This window comes from Perna viridis, chromosome 4, assembly GCF_037379345.1.
Source record: "Perna viridis isolate PV_CMFRI_1.1 ecotype Kerala chromosome 4, ASM3737934v1, whole genome shotgun sequence".
NCBI lineage: Eukaryota > Metazoa > Mollusca > Bivalvia > Mytilida > Mytilidae > Perna > Perna viridis.
In genome coordinates, this window is record NC_142448.1 from 38,236,915 (window position 1) to 38,258,118 (window position 21,204).

The 21,204-nt window shown below is 32.0% G+C and overlaps 1 protein-coding gene across 3 annotated transcripts in view; it reads right to left on the minus strand.

Annotated features, from left to right (window-relative positions):
* The window catches only part of LOC148619999 (paladin-like), a 98,606-nt gene that overhangs the window by 49,027 nt on the left and 28,375 nt on the right, over nt 1-21,204 (minus strand). The window contains exon 1 of one of the 3 annotated variants that reach the window (XM_088580504.1): nt 14,398-14,612. The exons of 1 other annotated variant lie outside the window; for it this stretch is intronic. In XM_088580504.1, coding sequence (XP_088436630.1) covers nt 14,398-14,401 — 4 coding nt within the window. In that variant the 5' untranslated portion in view covers nt 14,402-14,612. Of the gene's footprint in view, nt 1-9,037; nt 9,696-14,397; nt 14,613-21,204 lie in introns of those variants that run through there. One more of the 3 variants, XM_088580503.1, reaches the window with a different exon arrangement.

A 21,204-nucleotide genomic window follows, 5' to 3' on the forward strand; every position in this document is an offset into this window, starting at 1 on the left:
ATGGAAATACTGACACCCACAGGGACTGATTTCTGCAATTCAGGCACAGATAAACACAGTCAGATACTAATGATAATCATGCTATTCAGATCTTCAAATTATTTAAAAAATCAGGACAAAATCAAGCATTTTAGGAAATAAAATTTTTTTTTCATAAAACCAAGATTTTATATCTGAAATTTCAACCATCTGGCCAAAACACAACTGAATCATAAGTGATCTCCCTCGACAAAAATAATATATAGAGGAACATGGTCTACAATACTTGTTAACCCAAGAAATCCATGTCTTACAACCATTTGCTCACAAATCTAAACAATAACAGGCACTCATATCATACAGTCATATCATGTCAACTCATCATTTCACAGATCCTATTATCTGTACATCAATATACAGACGAACCTCTTAACAACAGACCTAGAATAAATACCAATTATCTTGTAATTAATGGACAATGCTAAGACAGTACGTGCCACTTAACCAGAAACCATTCCAGAAAACTTCCCTTCTTTTCTTGATAGCACACAAAAAACCACTATAAGATATGTGCATGTACATATAGACCTGCAGCAAAGGAGTTCGTAAGGAAATGATGAACTTCCGTGCATGGTCAAGAAATTAAGTCTTCAAAACTAAAAACAAACAGAGATATGGCTCACTTGTCATACATAGTCCATGTTATCAAATTAATCTGCGACTGCAGGGCATGCATTCATAAAACAGTTACAAAAATGTGCTGTATTACAGTCCTTGAACCGATCCACGCAACAATTTGACAGATCGATGACCGTTGACTGATTGATTGCTGACGGATCAATGACCGATGACCAATGACCGATCTGATCGCAGTTTTGTTATGTAAAATGATGTAAGATGTGTTTGAAATAAAATATATGTAAAATAAAAGTATAAATTGATGTTTATATCTATTACATTATGTAAATATGTGTAAAATTGACAAAGAAAACAATAAAAAACTCTGTGGTCATGTGATGCAATCACCTGTTTAAGGGATCGGTTTGACGGATCGATGACTGACCAGAAACTGATCAGTGATCGGAGACCAATCACAATTTTTGTTGCACAGATTGGTTCAGGTACTGTAGTGGTGTTTGTTATTGCAGTGGCATACCAAATTTGATTAACCAAGTAAAACTGTTCAAAATTACATTGATGTGATCAGAAAATTCTAAGAGTTGCCAACACTTAAGCAATACTGAGCTTCAAAATGCCTGCATTAAGTCAGGAACATAGTGGTTTATTTCTTTTTTTTTTTATTTGTCCTTGATTTTCAGTCTTGAAAAGTGTGCACAATGGACCAACTCAGAAACTGTAAGAAATTCTGGGAATGCTAAACTGTTCGTGACTTCCCTGATTGGTCAAGACTTATTTTACAAGTATGGTGCAATGGCGCAAGTTTGCTTACAATGACGGAAGTTGAATTACTGAATTGATCCATTGATATCAAAATATATAAAAAAAAAAAATGTCATAATTCTAAGCCAGATGCAGCAATTCTTTGTTTTGTGTGTCTGTTTTCACTGTCTAGTCTTTATACTTGGAATATATTCTTTTGACCTCTGCTGGAATCTTGATTCCCTTGATTACCTTTTTCAATCTAATAGACTGTACTGTATACTTGGCCCAATAATTAACATCCCCAAGCAAGTACTCCTTTAAGTCCCAAAGTAATTAAGTCAGAGACCTTTCAATAATGACAATTAAAATTGCTTGTAGCTATGAGGTCTATGTTTTTTCTGGTCTAAAATAACCATAAATTAATAAGTCATTAGATTACTTAGGTCGAAGCCCAGAAAAAAAAAATTTTTCTCATTTAATGAGTTAACTTTATGGAGTTATTACAAATAACAGCTTCTCCTTCTATGTAACAAGGTAACATTCTGTTCCTTCATTAGGACAGTACTAAGTTTGTTCCCCTTTACCCTACCTACCCATAAAAATTGTCCCTACTCAAATAATTGTATTGTTTTTCTCTGACAAAGAATTTTTTTTTAATTTCCAAAGCAACATTTTTCTCTTCTTTGATCAATTGTTTTCACAGAATTATTTGATCATTAAGAGAAAAAAAAAGTGTCCCATTCCAGTTTTAGCAGGTTTTTAGATTATTCAGAGGACTGTTTCAAAAGGTTTCCTGTATAATCAAGCAACCAATACATTATCTTAAAGCATGACAACAGTTATGCATAAAAACTAAAGAAAATTAATTCTTATAAAACTGAAGTGTAAAGTTATTTAAAAATTTTATGTCATGATACTTTTTTTTAGGGTCATAACATACAATTAATTATATGCTTACTGGTACAAGTTTCAGCAAAATCAACTGTTGGTAATGTTTAAAACATGAATTTTGATGTATCATTCCACTTTTGAAGCTTCAGTATTATTTTGCCAATATTCACTCAGTTTATGTTAAATGAAATAAAGTTTTGTCTTACATCTTCACTTTGATGTTTAATGTCATAAAAGAACCATATTACTTCCAGACAATATGCTTTCCTTGGTCATATTCAACCCAACCCTAATCAAAAACCCAATCCTTAAATGAGGCTATTGTGTTTAAAGTAAAACATTTCATGTACTTCATTTCTGTATATTTTTTAAAAGTAAACAGTAATGAATGGAACCGAATTGGAAAGGGTTGTTATGTTTCAATTTCTCGTTATGTTGTCTCTACAAACAACCACTACTAGGTCTGTTATCAAAACCAGGAAAAGCACTTTTATGACTACTCCATGTAGAAGTTTAATCAAACAGTTACAATAAACTTAACACTTTAAATAATAGCATTTCCTTTGATTAGTTCGCATGCCATTTTCAGAGTTTCTAGCTGTACTAAAAGGGTGATAGGAGATCGTCATTTATTGTTATGAAAGTCACACAACATGGACGCCATACTGTTTCAGTGATGACCTTAATCTTCAAGTCATACACTGCTGAAAAGTATATAAATAAGAACATGATGAAGATAATCCATTTAAGGGATCACATTATTAGGAAACATGGTGAGTTTTTTTCACTTTAAACATTCAGTAATGTTCAACAAAATGATGCAGTGGTTGAAATTTAGACATGGAAAAGTGAAAGATCGTGTTGATGTAATATTGTAGAATGCTCCTTCGAATTTTTTCTTATTTTTTCAAACATTTTAAATTTCATGGTCCCCAAAGTTAAACAAAAATGCTCCATGACCAAATATTTACTTTCATCAGAAAATCTTCTTTTCTTTGTTAATGTACTGTTTTTCAGAAATTTCTGTATTTCAGTTCACACTAATAAATACAAGACAATCACCAAAAAGCCAGTGATTTCACATTATATCTATATAAACTTGCCACTCAAACAGACTTTCAACAACCAATAACTTGAAAAATCAATCCATATTTTGATTTCATCTGATGTATTTTTGGAAAATAATAATCATAAAAAAGCTCATGATGAGGAAAACAGTCAGTCCCGGTAACATCTTCAATTAATAGTGTGAAGATTTCAAAAACTGTACTAACTGAAAAATCTAGAGCATTCATAGAATTCAAAAAATGTTTTGGATTTATATTTTTATACACAACATGCAAAATTTTGTATTTGTAAGAATCATGCACTCAGTCAGTCCAGTCCAATCACATATGTCATTTCAATAAAAAAAAAATTGACTCTCCTTTTACCCATTAACATTCTGCTGTGGATATTCTTCATGAAAGGCAGAGAGAATAATAAATGGAAAGGACAAAAAAAAACTGATACATTTTCTGACTTTACACTCATGTATTGAAACATGTCTAAATCTAACATGAAAAATCCAAACACCTGTCTAAAAAAGTCCCTTTTAAATTACAGTGCCATTGTTTGCCTTAAATGTACTTCTGAAATATTAAACTCAGTCTCAGCTCCCCTTGATGAAAGTTTCCCAATTTGTCCCCCCCCAAAAAAATGGCTAAAAATAATTCCAGTTAAGATAAACTGTTTCCTAAATTGTAGTAAAAGGGTAAGTTTGTTGTCTTGATTTTTTCGACCATACATTTCTACTTTATTCAAAACACATTTTTCTGACACATCATAACAAAATGGTCAGTTTTCAATGATTTTTCAACAAATAAATTTCCTCGCCTTTTTTTTTTAAAAAAGAGTAAAACTTCATAACACATAAATTTACAATTTAACTTTATACAAATCGGAATGGAGCTTACTTCAATTGATATGAACAATTCACCAAAGTTTCCTAAAAGTGTTTTTGAGTCATTGTCTGAAATGTTGATGACAGATGGACGCACGGACAACAGTATACCATAATACGCGTATAAAAAAATATCCCATTCAGATTTTAAATATCTTTGAAAAATCCTGAAAATGGCCTCTTCTTAAAATTTTCTTCCCAACTACTGATAACTGTCTGTGAAATGCAAAGTACACTTACATCCTCTGAGTGGCTGGACTACTGGGCATACTTTTAAGTGGGTCTTGAAGAGTATTTCCCCACTCCAAAAAAGTGTGAAAACTGATTTATTCAACTGGTCATAGTTTACCTTTCATCATTTGTCTACCCAAGACTTGACTTTTTATGAGCAACTCAGCAGATGTTTCTAGAATAGCAGAGGACACTTACCCTACCGGTGCACCTGGTCCATGCTCCCAGTTTTCAGTGGAGCGAGTTGCTCATTTGCTTTTGTTACTTTGTATGTATGATTTTAGTTACTCTATGTTCTTTGTTGTGTATATCTGTTTTCCATGTCTGGTCTTTGTCCCTGGATTACATTCTTTTGATTACCGCTATGACCTTGGTTCCCTTGATTACTCTTCCAAACCCTTTTAGGAGGTGACCTTAATAATACAACTAAGTTTTAGATTTATCCTTAATATTGCATTTAAATACATTATCAAAATATTTAGATAAGGAAAATATGATGGACATATTACATTGGCCTCCATCTCTATTTGTTTACACTAATCAGATAAGGAAAATATCATGGACATATCACATTGGCCTGAATCTCTATTTGTTTACACTAATCAGATAAGGAAGATATCATGGACATATTACATTGGCCTCCATCTCTGTTTGTTTACACTAATCAGATAAGGAAGATATCATGGACATATTACATTGGCCTCCATCTCTGTTTGTTTACACTAATCAGATAAGGAAGATATCTTGGACATACTACACAGGCCTCCATCTTTATTTGTTTACACTTATCAGATAAGGAAAATATCATGGACATACATGTATTACATTGGCCTCAATCTCTATTTGTTTACAGTAATCAGATAAGGAAGATATCATGGATATATTACACTGGCCTCCATCTCTGTTTGTTTACACTAATCAGATAAGGAAGATATCATGGACATATTACATTGGCCTCCATCTCTATTTGTTTACACTAATCAGATAAGGAAGATATCATGGACATATTACATTGGCCTCCACCTCTATTTGTTTACACTAATCAGATAAGGAAGATATCATGGACATATGACATTGGCCTCAATCTCTATTTGTTTACACTTATCAGATAACGAAGATATCATGGACATATAACATTGGCCTCCATCTCTGTTTGTTTACACTAATCAGATAAGGAAGATATCATGTACATATTACATTGGCCTCCATCTCTATTTGTTTACAGTAATCAGATAAGGAAGATATCATGGACATATTACATTGGCCTCCATCTCTGCTTGTTTACACTTATCAGATAAGAAAGATATCATGGACATATTACATTGGCCTCCATCTCTATTTGTTTACACTTATCAGATAAGGAAGATATCATGGACATATTACATTGGCCTCCATCTCTATTTGTTTACACTTATCAGATAAGGAAGATATCATGGACATATTACACTGGCCTCCATATTTAATTGTTTACACTTATCAGATAAGGAAGATATCATGGACATACATGTATTACATTGGCCTCCATCTCTATTTGTTTACACTAATCAGATAAGGAAGATATCATGGACATATGACATTGGCCTCAATCTCTATTTGTTCATACTTATCAGATAACGAAGATATCATGGACATATCACATTGGCCTCCATCTCTGTTTGTTTACACTAATCAGATAAGGAAGATATCATGTACATATTACATTGGCCTCCATCTCTATTAGTTTACAGTAATCAGATAAGGAAGATATCATGGACATATTACATTGGCCTCCATCTCTGCTTGTTTACACTTATCAGATAAGGAAGATATCATGGACATATTACATTGGCCTCCACCTCTATTTGTTTACACTAATCAGATAAGGAAGATATCATGGACATATTACATTGGCCTCCATCTCTATTTGTTTACACTTATCAGATAAGGAAGATATCATGGACATATTACATTGGCCTCCATCTTTATTTTTTTTACACTTATCAGATAAGGAAGATATCATGGACATACATGTATTACATTGGCCTCCATCTCTATTCATTTACACTAATCAGATAAGGAAGATATCATGGACATATTACATTGGCCTCAATCTCTATTTGTTTACAATAAGCAACTAATGATTCCTGTTACAGATTTCTGGTTTGTTTTATCACTATCCTAGTTCTAAATTGCTGTTATGAATAATTGGTTAAGACGTATGAGTATTTGTTGTGATAAAACTGAAAACTTTAGTATGGTTTCTTGCTCAATTAATTGCTATCTTGATCCCAATTTCTTTTTTTTTTAGATTAATAGCATGAAGTCTGATATTTCCATTCCATGAAAATAATTGTCCTACACAATATATGCTGATATTTCTTGACTGCCTTTTTCAGGGTTTAAAATAATCTAGTTATTGAAGCTTGATTTCCTATGGCGTTGAACTGACGCAAATTTTTCATTAGATCTTAATGTTTGACAAAAAAATCTCCTTAGAATTTAAAAAGTCTTGTAGCAGAATTGACATTAATTTCAAAATGAGATTGGATTAAACCCAGCACTGTCAACTTGAATTCTTCACTCTATGATTTTATGCTGATACATAATTGAATGCTAAATCTCTTAACACTGATTTAAAGCACGATAGTTTCAATACCAGTTTTTTTTATATTTTGCCAAACAATTTGAAAAAGAAATTATGTCAACAGGTTCTAAAGCAATGACGATTAGAATATCCAATTAGTGAAAAAAAAAACAAAAAAAAAAAACATTAATTTAAAAAAAAACAAAATGTATCATAGTCCTCTGACTATAATTATTGGTTTTATGGAAAATTTTATAGTGTGTCCTCCACAGATTCATCTCACTAATTAATAAGTTATTTCTTGATCAATCTGACCTTACCAAAATGTTTTGCAATCGTTCTAGGATATAAACATGTTGACCTATAAAAAATATCTGTGAGGCGAGTTATTGTTTTTCATGATAATAATACTGTTTAAATGATCTTTTTATTTGTGTTTATGTAAACTATGTGCTATATTATCTTATCTGTTTACTATAACATGGTTATCAACACCTCCACATACTATTATCATATCAAATGTCATGGTAACATCACAGCATTACATGACAGTGGGGATAACATTATAGTACATTTAGATCAAGACCATATGCAATTCAGCTAAAAATTGTTCTCCATTTTCCACATAAAGCCAATGAATCGCTTAATACCCATGTGCAAGGGCAGATCAAGATTTTCAGGTTGGGGGGGGGGGGCGGTGAGGGGGCATACATAAGTTTAAAGTCAAAGCAAAATGAGGGAAGACATTTTTTTTTGTAGTAGAATATGTGAAAAAATCAAGATTTCATGCAAAAAATAGTTTCTCAATTAAGAAGAGAACACTCTGAAAGTCTGTATGGATTAATCTATAGACCCCAACTTCAACCTTTTGTATTCCTCTAAAACTTCTTTTCTTAAGGAGGGATAAATCAGTGAACAAAAAAACTCATTCCATCCAATACTAATTTGATATATAGAACCCTTGCATGCATTGACATTCAACTTAAAAGAATTGGTCAATATCAATTAGATCAATTTCAACTTCCAAAAGAAAAAGCAATTTTATCCCAATATATGCAATTCCAAACTCTCTTGCACAATATATATTTAATATAAAGGATTATCATGGTCATCATTATTCAAAACTTACTTTCTCTATTTATTTTCGACACTAAGCAAATGAAATATTAGAATTCAATCTAAGAATTCCCGTCAGTTTGTCATCTTTTATAGCTATAGTTAAGTAGCATTATATTAGGGTCACAGTATCCTTAGTAATCATCGTGAAAATTGAACTCTGGCTTCCATTGGAAATTGCCTAAGCAATAGCAGTAATTGTCTTTAGCAAAGCAAGCAGAATAAATTGCCTTTTGGAGATAAGTTGTCAGAGTTGGAGAACTCACAAGAAAAACAGTAAAAGAATTGAGTTTCTTCTTGAGTAGAGATCGCCTGAATATAGCTGAAATATTGCTGCTCGGACGTTAAACCCCAACAATCAATCAATCAATCAATCAACCAATCTTCTTCAGTAGCAACAACTGAGTGAAACTGACTTCACATCTACTTGACTTAATTTGGCATATCATGTCCAATGAGAATCCTTGAAACAACTGTTTATTCAAATTTCTGACCAATAAGATGAGATGTTATTTATTATTTTGTTTTTTGTTGTTGTTTTTTTTTCACAAAATTGTAAAGATGTACAAGATAGGAAAAAAACAAAAAACAAAAAGCATTGACAAATTAGAAATTTGGAATTTTAATCACTTTAAGCATGTTCAATTTCAGTCTTTTTTTTTACCACTTTCAAGCATCTTGATTTCCCTTTGAATTTCTTATCTGAATACTTTTCTAAGATTTGCAGATCGGGTTTGAGATGTGCAACTGCTTAAGCCTTTTCTTTTAAAATGTCCATTGCCTAACCCAAACACACGTAACCAACTTAAATCATTATTTTTTGCATATACTGAAAACAAAACTAACATTATCTATTCCTTTAGTATTTTCTTTAGTAAATGACAGGAATTTAAAAAAAAAACTTGCATCAGTCTTAAATTTAGTTGGCTTACCTACGCTTTCTGAGGCTCCCATACTTTCACAAAAACAGTGAAATTATCCTATCATGAAGGATTATGGATTTGTCATCGACAAGCACTTCATGCACGAAATTTCTAATTTCTACAGTGGTATAAAAGTTCGAATAACACAATTTAATCTCTATCTATTATTCATTACTATATTATATTTATGACACTAGGAGTGAATGCCTTCATCAGCCAGTCTACTTTTAGTTAATTTCCCAAATGCACCAGAGCAATTTCACAACATTATGAAGTGTAAATAGAGTTGTCCTGAACACAACCATACAGTTCGCAATAGTCAGCTTTAACAATTGATATACATCTCGTTAACAAGGCAAATTATTGCTTCACCAAACACATGTACCGGGCTACATGTCTGTCATGAGAATCTCACAATGTCACAATGTACAAACTTGTACAAGTAAAGTCATTTTTCCAGCATCAGAACTGCCAATATCCAAATTCCAATTCAACACCATAAGCCGACACTAACACAGCAAAAGCTTAACATGTATCTCTGCATGTACTATTAAACAGATAGAATTTTGTTCTTAACACTATTATTGACACATTATACTGAAAGGAGAATTGAACGAAAGTACACTTAAGGCATTATTATCCTTCAAGATTCTTATGAATACACGTATCGCATTTCAAAACCTGACTGTTTTATTTCATTTCATCATGTAAAAAAATCCAAAACTGCAAATAGCAGCCATTATTATTTTTTTAATCTGATCTTTAAACCCATCAGGAATTACAATGAACATTTAGCATGATATCCACGATATTCAGTATTGTGTTACAATAATAATTAAACCATATCAAATCCCTACCATAATTCTAATGATATTCAAGTAAATATTTACTTCTCTCATTGACGATTTTCAAACGTAACAGATCATGTTTTTACAATAGATTTGTTTAATTAGCAAGTTTGTATCTGTTGCCTACTTAGTTTACAGCTGCTATGCGTATTTTGCGGTTTAGTTTGAACAACACTGCCAAAGTCAAGTGTGAGGACTTTTTGGGAGGTGGAGGAAGGGAGTTGGGGGGGGGGGTTTAGAGGTCTAAGATCAAAACAAAAAATACAACAACAAAATATAAATTTTCCATGAATAAAACAGTAGTTATAGGTATATTGATCATGCCCCCCCCCTTTTTTTGGGGGGGGGATTAAAATCCCACTATAAATGGTAGGGAGCTTCCATCCATATGGAAATGCATTGTTACAAGAAATTATAAAATTTGGGATTTTATTTAGCAATATTGACAACATGTAGACAAAAGGACAAATAGCCAAACAACAGGATATAATAACACATCTATCAATAACAAGTAGGATAAAAATGAATACTCAATCATACAGGGTTTTAATGTGTGTAAGTAACCCACTTACTTGATTATGACTAAAAATCAAACAACAACGGCATTTTAACTGCAAGCATAATGCTTCTTGCATGAGCTAATTCCTAAAACCCATAATAACTGAAAACCAGAAAATTTTAGAACACCTTCCTAAAACCTAAAATAAACTGAAAACATGTCAAAACCAGAAAATTTTACAACACCTTCCTAAAACCTAAAATAAACTGAAAACATGTCAAAACCAGAAATTTATTGAACACCTTATAGAATTTCAATGTATTCTGAACCTGAATAAACTGACAACCTGTCTTCTACATCCAAAAATTTGTTTGGTTTAAATAGGTTTTACTATATCATAAAATATCATTCCTCATACCAGCACATCGACACATATTACATGAATCATTTTGGAAAAATTAAATCAGAGGCAGATCTAAGATTTCAGATTGTAGGAATGAATATAGAATTAAAGGCCGAGTGAAAGGAGGCAAGAAAATATTTGGGGATAAAATTTTAGAAAAGTCAAAATCAAGTTATCATGCTAAAAATATGTTTCCCCAAATTCAGGGAGGAAGGGCAAACACAGGGTACCCCTTATAAATCTGTGTATGTCTTCTGGTATATACAGCCACAAACATGTCTTCTGGTACATAACTTAAGTTAGTATTCAAGATCATTCTATCCAAAAATGATAATTTAATCCTTACATGTATACCAATGCATGTACTTCAAATAAAATCTATACAGGTACAAAAATTAAGTATTTAAAGAGTACATGCATATACCAAAATTAATTTGGTAGAAAAATACAGCTCATCCTATAATGTAATATTAATATAGCACATGTACTAGGATATCAATTTCATCATCATTGCAATAGTACATGTACTAGGATATCAATTTCATCATCATTGCAATAGCACATGTACTAGGATATCAATTTCTTGGAAAATTACCCTCAATATGTATTTATTACATGTACCGTAACTAATACTTTAGAATATTACTGCCATCATAAATTAATCAATATAAGGCCAAGTGATTTTAAAAAGTAGATTCTCATCTAACCTTTACAAAAAATATTGGGCAGCAGGGAGGATTTTATATTCTATTTTTAAGCTATTTGAAGTATAGTAATGTTCTAAATTCATAGGCACAAAATTTTCAGAGAAGAAACATTGTTTAATGAAAGATATGTATGTTATAGTAATATCTCAATACAAAAATGCCCTGATTTTGAAATCCCCCTTTTTTTTTAAAATTTCGTCAATTTTTTAGTGGCGGGAGGGGATGTGAATCTATTAATTCATTTTATTTGGCCTAGACCTAATAGTACATGTATTTATTTAAAGAGTACATGTATTAATACCATAGGAGGTTATGGACTTAAATTAATATCTAATATTATTACAGATTGTCACAATAAATTAATTTGATACACCTGAGACAACCTAATTCTAATTAGAACACCTGAACCCATAGACTTTATAGCGCATACCATAATGATGTCCATAGGGTAGAGTCTGTCTTCCATTGGTTAAATGACTATCACCTACTGCTTGGACAATTGAGACTAATATTTTCCATCAGACATTTCAACAATTTAAATCTCCTTCTCTTTCTTTAGGAAGTTTTCAGTTCAAGTTGATATTTATATTTAATCAATGGATGGCCAGCTCTATCCCTTGAACACCACCACTGCAAGGGCTGTAACTACTAGGACTTGGTCAACAGTACAATATTTATATAACAAATTATTAACAGTGGTACTATAACCAATGCAACAAACCTTCAAAATTAAGCGCTGAAAGAGAGCATCTTTTAATCAAGACATACATTTTACTCTTTTTTTTTTTAATATTTAATTTAAAGTATTCTTGACATATTTCAAGATATACAGACAATGGTATAACATTCAGGGATGGTTTTAGGTCCAACAATGGAGAAATTACAATGTAAATTTAAATAAGAATAAGGCCCTTTCTATAAACATCGCTGTTTGGGGACTTTTACAAAATTCTAATTGTCAAGTCTGCATATATCAGGAATGATTTCACAAGGTTAGCAAACAAGACAAAATCTGAAGTAAATATACAATTAAAAAAGAATTGTAAAAGTAAAATCCAGATTTTAAATATGCAGATATGGGAACTCCAATAAAATGCGAAAAAAAATTGTGTCTGATATTATTTATATGAAAAGTGCAAATCCGCTAAAAATCAAACAAATCATCCTCAACCAAAATAGGTCATACAAAGCAGGCTATAAAAACTAATAAAAACAAATAGGATCCTAGACGCTGAAATCTTTTATTTAGAAGATACCATCTCTTCTCTTGATGGCGATGATACCTTAGTTCAACTTCCACACAAACTAAAAAAGGTCTTTAAGCTAACTAAAATTTATTGCTATACAGAGATGTTTTATTTTCTTTAGACAACAGTTATAATCGGCTTAGTTTGAGTTTTATTGCTACAGATGATAAAGTGATGCATTGCACTGCCTTTACCATCACATTGGGCCCAATAATTCCTTTGTCAGTTAACTGCATGAATATACTAATAAGATAATTAATTGGAAGGAGTGAATAACACCAAAATATGATCAGGAGTGCCAAAAAAATGCATAGATTTAATGAGCGTGCGGAACTTGTCACGAGATCATATTTTGGTTATTCACGATAACCAATTGATTATCCTATTTATTATATAGATTTCCTCGATTATTCGTTGCTCTTTTCAACATAAATTTTAAATTTTGTGAATAGCGGATTGATTTCAAAATTGTGACGTTTTGGCGGGAGAAAGTCCGAGGGTGAAATTATCGAATTTATTTCAGTGTGAATTATTGAAATTTATTTCACTGGGAACATTATATAAAACACTGCTATCTATATAATAATTTGAATTAATTCATGAAAAGCAACTGGAATAAAACTCCATTTTTTCATTTTCATTCACCTAAGCTAGATGGAGGAAATCCATGTAGACCATTAAATTTTTTTAATTTTAATTTTTTTTAACTAAATTTGTTAATTAATAAGCTATATAATTATATCTCCAATTGAGATGGTTAATTATTAGGATTTTCAACATCCAGGCTTTAGCGTACCTTAACTTTACCATAGAGAGTGGATAAATATGCAGACAGAGATCAGTTTCTCCCATGAAATCTGTAGAAAACTTTAGAAAATGAAAAATGGTGGAAACCTCTTCCAGAAATTTAACCACTCCCCAAAGGTAAAGAAGTCATTTGCATTTTAATAACTGAGTTGGAATGGAGAATCTACAATTTAACTTAAATACATGTACTTACTATAGGAATGAACTACTTTGTCTACAGATCATTCAATTTTTTGTGCATAAAATATGAGAATATTTTCTTGTTTTTACTTACCAAGTCATGTCTTAGTGTAGTGAAAATAGACTGTTATTTAAGGGTGAATATTAAGCTGATATACCAGTAATATTTACTTCATCCTAGCACACCGAAACAACAACTACCAGTTCTAAAGTCTTTGGTATAACTGGGCCAGCAGGGGTCGATTTCACAAAAAGTCGTAAGTGTCAAGTTATCTCAAAACATTATAAATCCATTGAGCACAAAGTAAGGGCAATAACTTCAAAAACTGAGTACAAGAATTAAGACATGCTGATTTTAATAAATGAAAACTTCTTAAATTTGAAAAAAAATTTGAGTAGGACTTTTTTCTATCACCAAAAATGATGGGTTTAATCCCAGCTCTTCCTAATCCACAACAAAGACTATCACATTACTGAGTTAAGTAAACATGCTAAGATCTTGAAAATTGAAAAACACTTGAACAAAAAAAAAAACAAAACAAAACAAAAACTGCATTTGAAAACAATTTACAAATGTCAATAATACATCAATTGATAGACTAAACCTCCTTTGATGTGATCCTTTACTTCAATCATGCATAAGATTGATGATTCAAAAAGAAGAAAAAGTAGACTTACCCATTTTATCCAAAGTATATCATCAATTCTTTCAATCTTCTGCCAATTTTGTATGTCTCTTACATGTCAATCAATTTAGTAAACGTTGCTCATTTTACAACAAATCGGTATCCCATAACTTGAACTTAATGCCATTACCCAAAAAGATATCAATCACAAACAAAGTAGTAAATCATAGAAATTGAGGAGAAAACTTGTCAACCATTTCCAAAAGTAAAATCAATACCAACTGGCAAAAAAAAAATATTCCCTGGAACCTATTATCTTCGTCGAATAGAATTATTTCAATTGTAACCAAAGTTTATATCTTGCTTCCATAAGCAGTTAAACTCCCTGACCAATAACTAATAACTTCCTTTAGGCTCTTAACTATATAAATGCAAAATCGAAGCGTATTGCTAAGATCTATTTCCCTACATAAAAGAAAAACATGCTGTTACCCCTCTCAGAGTTGTAAAGAAATTCAGCGCTACGTGACAGAAGCAACTATCAATCATTTCATTATACTCGTTATTGAGTAAAGTAGCTATTGAGTCTTTGGTTTCAGAACTTGAAAGAGCTGCGATGACTTGGGAAATGTTTTCCGAAGATCCACTGGTGAGCAATGTTCAATTTAAAAATATGTCTTAGGAGTTTATTTCCTGAATGTCAACTTGTAGGCAAAGCTTATGACCAATATATCTTATAAACAAGATTTTTATAGCAAGTATGGTCAAATGACCTTGATTTTAAATGGCTACAAGTCAAGTATGAGTCTTAAAAAGTTGTTGTACATAAAATGAATATACTTCCTGTTATGAATAAAGGGTAATAACAGAAATACTGAACTGATAAACTCTACAAGAAAGGTTGTCAAAAGGAATAGTCAAAAAAGGAAAATCCATATTATAACAATTGGCAATATCAAGGACAAATCTGGAAAGTTGGGAACAACTACAATGGTCCTGACTTGGACTTGCTTGACTTTGTCTCATAACTTGATTTGCTTTACTTTGTTTGATATTGCCTAATATACATGACTTCTCTTGACTTTGCCTGATATTGCCTGACTTCCCTTAAATGATTTGCTTGACTTTGCATGAAATTGCCCAGATATGCCTGACTTCCTTGATTTTGCAGATTAAATTAAGTCATTTTTAAAAATGGGTTTATCAAATAGATCTGATTTTTTCACATTTAGTAGGAATACGAAAAGTGCTCAATAATATTTATAAGAATGCTATTTTAATAATAAAGGGGCATTTGAATCTTGAAATCTCTAAGGCAAAAAAATACGGATAATAGTCTTGTGCCCTGCTACAAGCAAGAAAACAATAGGGTAGGAAGGTAGGGAAATTATTATATTTTTCAAGAACATTTTACGTTGAGTTAATGGGGATCTATACTTTAACGGTGCTTGAGCGCCATAAAACGTTTAGGGGTACAGGCACAAAAAACTAGAATAGGTAGGGTAGCAGGAAACAGAAATACTATTTTTTCTGGCCTAACAACCAATACATGTTAGAGTGGTTTCTTGTCCTCCAGTATAGGTGCTTAAATCCCTAACAAAGGACAATGCGTTAATTGAACGAATAGCAAATTAGCGTTTGCTCTGTGACAGAAATATGATATTTCAGTGGAAAAATTTTTATTAGCAGCAGCTGAATATTAGTCAGGGAAACTAATGTCAGTAAACACATCAACGAAACTAATAACGGCTATGATACATAAATCCCACATTAAAATATGGCTCTTGGGATAACTTGATCAAATACATTGATTGATACCTTTATTAAAATCATGAAAACGAACGACCAATCATTAGATGCTACTCAGGAAATTTTTTTCTTCAAAAGGACACAGATTGAAAACAAATTCTGACAGTTGCTGATAGATGATTTTGGAATATTGGAGTAGCAGAGGGAAATTCTTCAAAACTAAGCAAGTTTCAAAATACTGGTAAAGGGACCCTGATTTTCCAACACAGGACCTTTGAAATTTATTTATATAAGTACTAGACTACAACCTTTCTCACTGAAACTTCATGGAGGACTTTTAATTTTCCTCAAGTGGACTATTGATTTGAAACTTTGGAAAGTCTAGGACATTCATCTCTTGAAACTAAATGTCAACCTCTGCTCATATTTGGAGAAAAAATATTGTTTTACACTCAGGATTCGAGCAGAACATTCTTTTACTATCCACTATATAAATCTGACATTAAAATCCTTTGGACTTTTGTTTTGTGAGTGAATGGTCCCATTTTCCACATCCAAAAAGTCTTTAAAACAAAAGGCATTGTTTAGTAACCCTATTTTGAATTATTGTAGTCCCTTAACTTTTAAATAATGAATATCACTCTGACTTCATAGTAACCATATACACAGTAGTTACAGTTAAAGTACTATTGTTTGTGGGGTACCAATTTTCATGGTTTTTGTGGGAAGGCCAAACCACCAAATTTGGTTCCCAACGAAAAGGACAAAACCACGAATTCAAGAATCCACGAACTTATGTTTCTTTCCTAATCCATAAAAATTAGTATCATCTTTCACAGTAACAAAAAACCACTACTGCTTTAGCCTTAAGTCTCTTTATAATTTCAAATAAATTACCCTTCAGGAATTCTACTGATTGAAGCGATAGACAGAAATGTTACATAATCCTTGCACAGGATCATTAAATTGGCAAAAAAAGATATCCTTGCTATCAAGTGGAATGCAGCTAAAGACCACATGAATGAGTTTTTTTAGGGTACTTAAAATCGTTACTTTTAATGACCAATGAAAATCTTAAGGGATATACATGTTAAGAAACTGATGACAGTTTATGATGTCTAGACTATTGTATTAAATGTATCCTATTTTATAAATTGCCTTTCCTGGTGTCATTCAGTAATGGACACCAATTATACAATCCATAAACTGATGCAGCTTGATCAATGGCTGATTGATAAGTGATGATCAATTACTTACTGACACCTGATGTGTCGATGATCAATCACTGACTGATTTATGATAAATTGATGATCAATTACTAATCAACTAGTGATGGACTGGTGATCAATCACTAACTGACTGGTGATGAACTGATGATCAATTACTGACGACCTGATACTGATGATCAATTACTGACTGACAGGGGATGAACTGGTGATAAATTACTGATGGATTGGTGATGAACTGATATTGATTATCAATTACTGACTGACAAGTGATGAACTGGTGATCGACTACTGACGGATTGGTGATAAACTATTACTGATGATCAATTACTGACTGACAGGTGATGAACTGATGAACAATGCAATTAACAAAGTTTCTCCGTTTTTTACATAAAGAATGATAAATCCTGGCAGTTCGATCTAGATGTTGCACCCTTAATTGTGCTAAGAGTACCTCTTTTCAACCATTTCTGTCAAACGAGTCATAATGCAAAAACAACATCTAAGCATTCCTGCCAACAGAAGCCGAGAAATTTGTTACAGAATAGTGTAATGGACAGAGGGACACAAGATGATTGCAACTCATATTCAAATGAGAAAATCATTTACATAAAGTAGCAGTGAAAATATTTGTTTCAAATTTCCAAGTTTGCATAGAAATTAAATATGAAAGTAACAAGATTGCTACAGCGAGGCATATGTCCTACAAAATTTTAATTAAATCTGTAGAGCAGTTTATGTAAAATTACATTCACAGAAAATATTGTAACTTTAACATAAAAACCTTCCAAAAATCTTACTTATTTGGGAGATTCTAAATTTTTCATTAATTTTGTGTGAGTCTCCCCCTTAATGTGGGAGGGTGAACAGCTATCGATGCCTGAATTCTATCATTCCGTACAACATCACCTAAAATATAGCCCTCAACTCTCTTCACCTAAACACTAAATCTATGAAAATCAGAATTTGTTGTAACGAAAAACAATCAACAGTCAAAACACTGCTTTTCATTTAACCTTAATCTTATTTAAACTAAAAAGCCTTGTGTCACAGTTTGAAGAGTTGGATCAGATTGAAAAAAAATCCAAGTCGGATTAAAATTCAAAATCAAATTTGCATACTGTTCAGATGCAAAATACAAATTCAGCCCATCAAATTGACATAATCAGTTTACAAAATGTTCTTAGAATAAATAAATATAAAAAATATCTGGTTTATTGATTTTAGGTATTATTCAAACAGGATTTGACAGAGATAACATTGAAAGAACAAAGATGAATACATATCAGCGGTAACCCGACACTCATGTCAGTTTCTTCCACAAGAAGTTCTTGAAATAATGAACTTTCTACAGAATAGATATGCAAAATCAGGGTAACTTAATGCATTAATGCAATGCCTATTACAGTAAAGTGTTTATAACTGCACATTAGAAGCGAATCAACGTTGATATCAATTTAATTTTGCCGCATAAAAACAAGAACGGCCAATGTATAGTATCTTCAATTTCAGATTCCAATCTCCGTCCATTATTTTCCCATTACTTAAACCAAAAGACAGACATGATTAATCAATTTACTGGAAATCTGTCACAAGATTATAAATTGCATCCTTAAACTGTCATATGCACACTTAATTTCCAAATAACAGCATTGTCAGCTAAAACTTATGAAGTAAATTGGAAAAAACAGAAATATGGAAAACTCCCTATTCAGGTATCAGTGAATATAATATAATTTTAGACTTTTCCAATGAGGGATGGAGCTGTTTATAATCAAATAATCACATGCTGTGTTGTCATGGGTGATGTTAACTAACAGGAATATATAAGACTTCCTAGAAACCTACTCAGCTAAAAGGTTAAAAGTTCAAACAATAACTTCCAAATTATATTAATCAATTTTGAGCCATTCATGTTTTAGACTCCCTATAAACTTTGATCAAAGTTTACAGAAACCAGAGGCTCCCATGAATCGCTCACCAAGTTCATTTTTTGCCTTTCGAGGACAATTACTCAACCAAGGAGTCCTCTTATAACTTCAAACCATGGAGACTGTCAGGCTTTGTCTTAAGGATCATTTCTTCAATTGAAAGTTTCTTTCTATCTTTTATAGTTTTCAAGATTTAGGCTAAGAACTGTAAAAATGTCATTTTTAGCCTTTTAAGGGAAATAAATCATTTTTTTCAATATGAGGGCATCCAGCAACTTCATGCCATTTTAATATGCCGAAAAAGTTAAGTTAATTTAAACAAAAACATTAAACCATAAAAAGCTGAGCTGCTCACATTTACTTTAATTGCTTTGTCCGTTATATTTTGGTTATTTTATGTTCTTTGTTGTGTTTGTCTGTTTTCCATGTCTGGTCTTTGTCTCTGAATTACATTATTTTGATTTTTCCTAGAATCTTGGTTCCCTTGATTACTCTTTAAAATCACTAGGGCGCAACTGTGCCCCCATTTTCAGGATATCTGCAAGCTTTATTTTTAAAAGGTTAATATTATTTTAGGCTTTGCCTGTTAGAGACGGTGTGAGTTAGGCAAAAACAAAAATATGTCTGTTTCCTGCTACCCTATCTCCCCTTTTTTGGTGCCTACCATAACCACTTCATAGCTATTTGGCTCAAGTATCATTTAAGTCTAGATTGTTATCCCAATTAATTCAATGTAAAATGTTTTTGAAAAAAAAAATTCTGGAACTCAATTACAACCTCTTTGGTGGTGCATCACCCAGCTACTTTCATTTCTGCAAGCTGCCAATAAAAGGTCAAACAACGTCATTTCCAACAGAATGATTTTGAAGCATTCATGTTTCCGACCTCTTCATATATAGGATGTGACTGATGCTAATCCCTATGACCTTGTTTTCATCCTTTCCTCTTTCATCTACCCTGGACTTGACTTTTTGTGAGCAACTCAGAGGGTGTTTCTAGAGCAGCAGACGACACTTCCCCTACCAGTGCACCTGGTCCATACCCCCAGTTTTCAGTAGATGCCATGTTGCTTATTTGCTTTTGTAACTTTGTATGTATGCTTTTAGTTACTTCATGTTCTTTGTTGTATATGCCTGTTTTCCATGTCTGGTCTTTGTCCCTGGATTACATTCTTTTGATTTCCGCTATAATCTTGATTCTTGATTCTTGATTCGTTTTATTACTCTTTCACTACTCTTTTCTGTTTCAATACCATCAATCTCGAGCAACTGAGTAAGTTATATAGTAAAATACCCACAGAAAATATCAAAGCCCTGAGAGAACACAAAACATTTGGATGTATTAATAAAATTCAAAAACCTTCTCAATTTTTTCCAGTATCTGCTTAAATACAGATTTATTGCAGAATTGATCAATTAAAATTGAGCAGTACTGTTCATTCATATCAGAAATTCAAGAAATAGCATCCTATTGAATTATGAACAAAGCTTTGACACTTCTAATTTGATCACTAGCACTCGTTATGTTGCAATTATACAAATTGATCAAACAAGAAATGTGACAGAACTAACTTAAATACCATTCTGTGTAAGAATCAGGCAATGGGTGGCACATCATTTTTCTCAATTTGATCTTTTTTGCCTCAAATATATTCAGTACATAAATGCTTTTTAAATTTACCCTGATGCATCTGTGACATATCCATTTTTTACCACTTACATAGGGAAACAGTGCAAGAATATTTTCTGCCATTTTTCCATAGTGCATTTCAATTAAATTTGACATATCATTATCTTAAAAAGTCAAACTTTTCAAGCACTAGGATTGTTGCTCCTTGAGATTAAAAGGTATAAATACACATGTACCTGGATAATGCAATAAAAGTTTGAGTTAATTTCTTCATTACACATGTACTTGGATAATGCAATAAAAGTTTGAGTTAATTTCTTCATG